This window comes from Gouania willdenowi, chromosome 20 (assembly GCF_900634775.1).
Source record: "Gouania willdenowi chromosome 20, fGouWil2.1, whole genome shotgun sequence".
Classification (NCBI taxonomy): Eukaryota; Metazoa; Chordata; class Actinopteri; order Blenniiformes; family Gobiesocidae; genus Gouania; species Gouania willdenowi.
The window spans coordinates 13,198,099-13,206,296 of record NC_041063.1 but is presented as its reverse complement, the minus strand read 5'-3'; the positions used below and the strand labels follow the sequence as shown (position 1 = coordinate 13,206,296).

General features: G+C 42.9%; 1 protein-coding gene across 1 annotated transcript in view; it reads left to right on the top strand.

Moving 5' to 3' along the window:
• The first annotated feature begins 6,855 nt into the window (after positions 1 to 6,855).
• smarcd3b (SWI/SNF related BAF chromatin remodeling complex subunit D3b) overlaps positions 6,856 to 8,198 on the top strand; it is a 52,285-nt gene continuing 50,942 nt past the window's right edge. Inside the window, exon 1 of the mRNA XM_028434925.1 lies at positions 6,856 to 7,158. Within this exon, the coding sequence (XP_028290726.1) occupies positions 7,147 to 7,158 (12 nt within the window). The 5' untranslated portion in view covers positions 6,856 to 7,146. The remainder of the gene's footprint in view (positions 7,159 to 8,198) is intronic.

Here is an 8,198-nt window from a genome sequence, read left to right as displayed (position 1 = left end):
ATAAGTCTCTGAAAGGTTGCTGGTGCACCATGTAATCCAAAGGGCATCACCGTGAACTGGAAGAGGCCCCATGGCGTTCGGAAGGCGGTCAATTTCCTGGACCGCTCAGTGAGGGGAACCTGCCAATATCCTTTAGAGAGATCTAGAGTTGTCAGATATTTGGCCTTCCCAAGCCGTTCAAGCAGGTCATCAATTCTCGGTGTAGGATAGGAATCAAAGAGTGATATAGAATTAAGGTACCTAAAGTCTATGCAAAACCTTATAGTTCCATCCTTCTTTGGAACCAGGACCACAGGGTTACACCACTCGCTTTTCGAAACTTCAATGATCCCCAGGGACAGCATTAGGTCAACCTCCTTCTTTAACGAGATCCACAGGCGCTCAGGAATCCTGTAACTGAGTCTTTTAACAGTAGCACAATCTTGGAGTACAATATCATGCTCAACAATATCAGTTCTTCCTGGGTTTTGCTGAAAAACATTCATTTTGCAAAGTGTGCTCACCTGGCCTCTTTGTTCTTGTGAGAGGTATGTTAAATCAAAGTCCTGACCAGAAGCTGCAGATGGAAGGTATTGCTCTTCAACCTCCTCCTCTTCTTCCACTCCTCTAATTAGCATCACACTCCTTCCAGGCCTCTCCACCCACTCTTTCAGTAAATTTATATGCAGCACTTTATTTGAGTGGCGCCGTCCTGGACCTTCAACCTGATATGTTGTCGGACCGAGCTTCTTGATCACCTTAACTGGCCCCTGCCATTTAGCCAGCAGCTTATCGTTTTCACTCGGCAGAAGCACAAGAACTTGTTGTCCAGGGCTGAACGATCTCTCACGAGCTGACTGGTCATACCCGGACTTCTGCTGCTGCTGGGCCTTCTTCATGTGTGCTTGAGCCAGTTCACTCATCCTTTCCAGGCGCTCCCTCATCTGCACAACATATGAGACCACATTAACAGGTTCCCCCCTCCCCTCCTGTTCCTCCCAGATCTCTCTGAGCAATGAGAGTGGTCCACGTACCTCATGCCCATACAAAAGTTCAAACGGAGAGAAACCTGTGGAGGCCTGGGGTACTTCCCGGTAGGCAAACAGGAGGTATGGCAGCCATTGGTCCCAGTCTGTGCCCGTGTTGTTGACAAATTTCCGGAGCATCTGCTTTAAGGTCTGATTAAAGCGCTCTGTCAGCCCATCAGTCTGAGGATGATATGGTGTAGTCCTCAGACGTCTGATGCCAAGAAGCTGATACACCTGTTTTAGCAGAGTGGACATAAAGTTAGTGCCTTGATCTGTCAATATTTCTCGAGGAAACCCAACTCGTGAAAAAAACTGTACCAGGCAGAAAGCAACAGTTTTCGCCTTGATATTTTTCAATGGAAAGACCTCTGGGTACTTGGTAGCATAGTCACTCAAAACTAGCATGTAGCGATATCCCGATTTACTCCTTTCAACAGGCCCAACAATGTCCATTCCTATACGTTCAAATGGAGTTCCAATAATTGGCATGTTTTGGAGTGGAGCTCTGGAGGGCATTCTTGGTGATGTAATTTGGCACTGAGGGCAACTGTGACAGAACTGTGCTACATCCTTGTGGAGTCCAGGCCAATAGAAATAGTGAAGAATGCGTGCTGCTGTTTTGTGCTTACCAAGATGACCAGCCCAGGGCACTGAATGGCCCAATTTGAGTATTGTACTCCTCACCACTTGGGGGGCAACCAGTTGCTGTACTGTCCCCTGCTGGCGATACAGTATGTCATTATCCAGTATATACTCGAACATCTCTCCGGCTGCTGCTCCAACTTCCTGGAAGAGAGGCACTAAAGATGGATCAGACTTTTGCATTTCAACAATATCTGTAGGCATTTCAAAATCAATAGACAACTCTGGTTCCGTATTTTCGATAGGCGTCACAATTGTATGTTGAAACTTTTCTTGTCTTCTCTTCCTCCGTGATTTCCGTGCCTTTCCAGGTTTTGTCTCAAACTCCTCATTATAAAAGGGCAAAGCACTAAGCAGATCAAAAGTCTCTTCACGTTTTTGAGCTTGAGCACGAGTAAAAGCAGCACAACAAGTTTGGCTTTGATCCTTCTCCAGTAAATCAAATAACACTGGTAAGTCCCTGCCTAAAACTACCGGGTATGGCAAACTGTCCACAATGCCCACATTTAGCAAGTAAGTTTGGTCGTCTATCTTTAGATACAAATCAGCTGTAGGATAATGTTTCTTATCTCCGTGTATACAACAAATAGGTATAGTATCTGCCACATTTATCTGGTTCAAAGGGACATGTTCTTTATGAATCAAAGTCTGGTCACTCCCGGAATCCAACAGAGCTTTTAGAGCAGTCCCATTCACTTCAATGTTGGCCATTTTCACAGTTTGGAGATTATTTACTGAAAGTTCAGTTTGGGACCAGGGAGCATAACACATTTGGGTCATTTTAGCTGTATTTTTGGGACACATGGGTTTTGTATGACCCTCAATCCCACAAAGGAAGCAGATAGGTTTTCTCCCAGAATATTTCTGTGGCCGCCTTGATTGATTTTCAACATTTTGAGGTTTACTCACACCTTCTGCCCTTAGGTGGCGCTGTGGAGCCGAATTATAGTCCCAGGTCATCTTCCATTCTTCATGGCTCCATGTTTGTCCTTGCTCTCGCGCAGCCACAAAAACGTCAGCCAGTTCCGCTGCCTTCAGAGCAGTTTTGGGGTCACGTTCTTTAATCCAGACCTGAAGCTCAGGGGACAACATTCTCAAGTATTGCTCCAAAATAATCACTTCACCAATATCATGGATGGTTTTACTTTTTGGTTCAATCCACTTCACATACAATTCTTTCAGCCGTGCATACAGTTCCTTTGGGCTCTCACCTGCATGGATCTCAAGAGAGCGAAATCTCTGCCTGTAGGTCTCTGAACTAATATTATATTTTGACAAAATTGCAGATTTTACTTGTACATAGTCAAGTGAATTTTCAAAGTCCATGTGCACATATGCCCCTCTTGCTTTCCCTGTTAATAATGGAATTAGATGGAATACCCAATCAGATTTAGGCCATCTGCATGCAAGGGCGATACGTTCAAATGTGATCAAAAAGTGTTCCATATCATCATTATCTGTTAGTTTTTCCATTCTAGGTTCATGATAAGTGTGGGACTGACCAGTCAGAGTTTGTGAGGAAGCCATGTGCTCTGCTTTGGCCTGTGCATCAGAAAAGTCAGCTTGACAAGATTCAGATCCTGGCTCTCTACTTGATAGTGGATCGGTGTTTTTACTACTCACTTCTAACTGCAAGAGTTGAAACTTGTGTTCCAGAGCTGCAAATTGTTGCTGTTGTTTGACCTCTCGAACATTCTGCTGCCCCATGTGTGTCTGAAGAATGGCCATTAGGTCTGAGAGTGTTGGCTCCTCCCCTTCTTCAGTGTCCTTTACCTCTCCAGAATCTCTATTTTCCTCCATTTCTCCTTCAGAGTCTTTTCTTTCTACTACTCCATGTGGTTCTTTCCGGGGTCGTCCTCTTCCTCTCAAAGGCATTTCCCAAAAAAAAAAAATTTTGAAGGTATGATCCAAAAAATTATCAACGAAGAGAGAAAAAACCTTGTCCTCACTGGCTGATTCCACCACTGCCACCAATTGTTAGGGTCCAAGCAGTGAGGCAAGGAGACAACAGCATTACATTCCAAAAAAGGTGCTTTATTGGCCACAGACAAACACAGGCCAATCAAAGAGGTAGCATGTGCAACAAGCACTAACACAAAACCAACTGCCTCAAATGAGACAGGAGTCAACTTAAATATAGTTTGGATCATACCAAATATAAATAAGGAGAAATACAGGGGATAAACAACCAAAACTAAGGGACAAACACAGCCCCCTTAACCTCAGTCACCCTCTACAATGGTCTGGTCCACTTAAGGCCGCCTCCAGCTCTCTCCAGGCCAGCCCCTCACCACCTCTGTTCTTAAAGGGACAGAGAATAATGTCAATGTCAATCATCAAATGATTTAGGAGCTGTTACCTCTGTGTGGCCCGGCCATCACAAGAGGCTTAAGAAAAATACTAAAACTTTTCACTTTATTCTGACTCAACTCAAGTGATTAAAGGACCTGCTGCTACAGAGGGGGTACTTTGTTCCCCTGAAAATGCTGATCTGCTAGTTAAAATACATTACTAGTAAAAAGAAAAATCAAAGCTTTGTGTGGATCAATATACCACTTTCCCCTTAGTTTCTAGCCTCAAGGTGCTGGACTTGAGGTGGTACCCTCCATGCATGTTGGATATCTTTCTTTTCTTGATATTTGTGGCTTTAATCACCTTGACCAGTTTATTATCCCATGTCTGGCAGTGTGTACATGTTAACGACGAACTTTTTGACCGTTCATCTGATTTCTCAGGACTGGTCTTACTGTAGGTTCTTGGTTGTGGTTGACTTATATGCATACTTGTAGCTGTCCTGGATATCTCCAATGATCCCATCTGGTAGGTCAACTCCCTCAGTCCGGATCATCTTGACTTTCTTGGATACCATCCAGACACATAACATCAGAGATTTCAAGTCACCCAAGTAGCTGGATGGATCTCCACAGTAACAAGCTAGAGTCTGTGCCTGAGTCCATCAGTAGCTTCAAGTTGCTCACCCACCTCAAGCTTTCCAACAAATGGCTCACTCCTTGAGCAGAAAACCACATTGAAGAAGGCACTGAGAATAAATGGAGGGGAAAAATAGATTGGAAAAGTGTCCCACTTTGTTCATCAGAGCAATTTGTGTCAAGAATGAATGAAAAAAATATCAGACTATAGATGGAAGTGACAATATCAAAAGTAAATAGTTAAACTACTTTTCTGGCCTGCCGACACCAAACTCAGATGCTGTTAAGTGATAAGAATGACTTGGGCGTCAAACACTAAAGTTAAAGCAACTATCAGCTTCAACCCTTTGCAGTCATCATATGAAAACAATACACTTTGTTATTACACATTGTTTCACTGTTCTCTTAAGGTCATTATCCTTGGGTTGTGGCAAATCTCGTCTGGGAGGTTAACTCCAGGGATTTAATTTTCCCTCCTACTACTTATCAACCAGTTAAATAGTGCCACTCCTTGCATTGTTGTGGTCGATCTAGAAAAAAGTCCATTGGACATAGAGTATGAGCTCAGCTCACTAATGGGCAGTACTTCAATGACAGTAATCAGTGAGATCAATGACTCATTAATATAATCGATCTATATTACTTAACTATCAGTGTATTTACCCCAGTTAATCTCTTTTTCCTGCTCGTACTCCTCAACCTGTTCGACTCCTTGCATGAAGGATTTTCACATTTGTACTGTTTTGCATCATTTATACATTTCTTTGCATATAACTTCAGTACTTTATTATTGTGTGTTTGCACTTTCACAGGCAGACTCAGAAACCTGATTTATTTTTATTTAGTTTCAGTCAACTTTGAAATAAAACTTTTGCTCCTCTAATAACTACACGTAATGCAATATCAAAACATAAAGGTGGATGGCAGACTTTCAAAATAAAACTATCTTTGAATGAATACAGGCTTGAAATAAGTATAATGAGTGAGGCAAGGCAAATGCATTTGTATAGCACATTCCATACACAAGGCAATTCAATTTGCTTTACGTGATTAAAAGGGCAACATTTAGGAAGCAATGCAAATATCAGCCATGAAAACATTAGAGTTTGAAATAAAGAATATTTTTTTTGTAATATCCCTGTCATTTATAACCCGTAAAGAAAAGGAAAGCTTTTAAATTAGATAAAAATATTAAAAATATTCACATGTGATGCTGACTTCAGCTCCGCACGCAATTTATTTTTTCCACTTCTTTGCAGCATAACAACTAAAAGCAGCGTCATCATGATTGCTGTGAACTCTGGGCTCCACTATCTGACCTGTGTTCATAGATCTGGGTTTATATCTGACTAACATCTCACTGATGGATTCTGGACCAAACCCATTCACAGATTTATACACCAGCAGCCCAACGTAGTCTATTCTGAGGCTGACTGGAAGCCAGTGTAAAGACTTTAAGACTGGACTAATGTGCTCTGACCTCTTTGTTCTGGTTAAGACTCCTGTTAGCAGACAATTACTGTACATGGTCCAGTCTATTGGAGATAAAAGCTTTCTGAATCATGAAACCTTTGACTCTGGACCTGTCCTTAAAGTGGTAAAAGGCTGTTTTTGTTTTTGATTTAACTCCAATGTCAGATCAAAGTCAATCAGAACACCAATGTTTTGTTTTTGGACTTGGTCTTTAAATTTTAGAGATCGAGACTCAAGGTAGTCCCTCACAGCAGTCCTCTATTAGTTATGTATATAATAATTTGTGTCAATTTTATCATTTTTAAAGTCTAGAACGAAATCAACATGTTTGATGCAAAAATGTTTTTAGTTTTTTTTTTTTTTTTTTTTCTAAATTTGACGACCTGATTAAAACACTATTTAATATTAAACTTTTAAAATGGAAAATTATTAAAGACAAAAAATAAAAAAATACATCTTTAATGAAACTTCAATGAATAAATAATAGAAATGTAAGCTGAGGAGCTGTAAGTGGACCAAATCCATCGCCTAGGGCTCCTCGGGAAAAAGTGGTACCTGTTCTGTTTTTAGTTAGGGATCTGCCACTGTTTCTGTCTTGGAAAAAACAGGCTGTGCCTCTTTGCTGTTTGTTTACATTAGTTACAGTCGGAAGAAACCGACATCAATATTTCACTGCGTTCTATTTAAATGTGAAAACGAGCAGTTCATTTTCACAAGAGAATAAAGAAAATAGCGCGGTTGAGGACAACAATTTGTGGACACTCCCTGCCGTTGGTAATTTGTCATTATAGCGACTCTCCAGCAGAGACCGCGCCTGCGCTCCCGCTCCCTTCCGAACAAGGCTTCACCAATCCCGGCTCTGGCTCCATCCCCGGCTCGGCGTCCCACAGGCCAGCGCTAATAAGTCGCCTTAGCTGTCCAGTAATGGGGAAGTGATAGGAAGAGACGCTGCTGTGTTGAACACCGTGAGGAAGTTGAGGAGCGAACGGCACCCCCGTACCGTACCGTACCGCACCGTAGCGTACCGTACCGAAGCGGACTGCTACACAGACAGACGCAGTAGCTGTTGCTGAGCCCTAAAAAGACGCATAGTGATGGAGAGAAAGGTATGGACGCCTCTTCTACCTTACATTACTAGCTTATTTTACTACTGTGTCTCTCAGTCTGCATCCAAAATGAAACTGTTCTCTACACTTTAGTCTGAGCTGCTCGGGAGTTTCCCTCCTTGTGGCTTTAAATTATTATAGTCCGGGTGTAAAATGTCATTTCAAACCCTCGCCTGGGGCCATTTCCACCTTGCAGTGGATTGTTTGGGCTTATCTCAGTGTTGAGGCTTGATGCACATTAGATGGAGGGATATAGAGCGTGGAGTGGGATGTGGTTGAGGATATTTCAGGGGACTGTGGGCTTCAGAAAGGAGCCTGTCTGCATCATCATCATAGTGTATAGTTGCCCCCCCCCCCCCCCCCCACACACACACACACACACACAACCCCCCCTCTGTGTGCAGCCGACGCAGACAGCCTGGTTAACCTTGACTGGTGTGGGAAGCAGACACTTGAGGAGTGAGGCAGATGGAGGATAAAGGGGTGGTGAAGATCCTGCACAGATCCATCCATTCATCCATCCATCCATCCATCCATCCATCCACCCTCTATCTTCTTCTTCTCCTTCTCCTTCTGTACGCCTTTAATTTATCCCTCCTCCTCCTCCTCCTTTTCAGATGCCTCCCCCGCACACAGTAATGTGACTCTCAGTGCACAGCAGGGATGTTAGAGCACAAGTTTGCAGGTCTGCCTCAGAGGTAGCGGGAAAAGTTTGGTTTCTGTGTAAATCTGCTGGGAAGCACTCAGCAGGAGGAGCAGGAGGAGAGGGATTTGTGAGGTATAAATCTGAAGCAGATCAGCTTCTGCTGATGCAAAGGAAAATCACATTTGAAACTAAAGCTGCTGTTAGTTACTAATTCCAGTCAGCTGGAAGACAATTGGAAGTTCTAACCTTAACCTTTAAAAAAAAAAAGCATGAAAACCCCAGACTACACTTTTCCACATCAGAATTTATACCTAATTAGGCTCCAGTACAGGGATGGGCAGGGCTATCACACAGCGGGGGCCACAAAAATGTGATTGGCTGTGGCTATGGATAT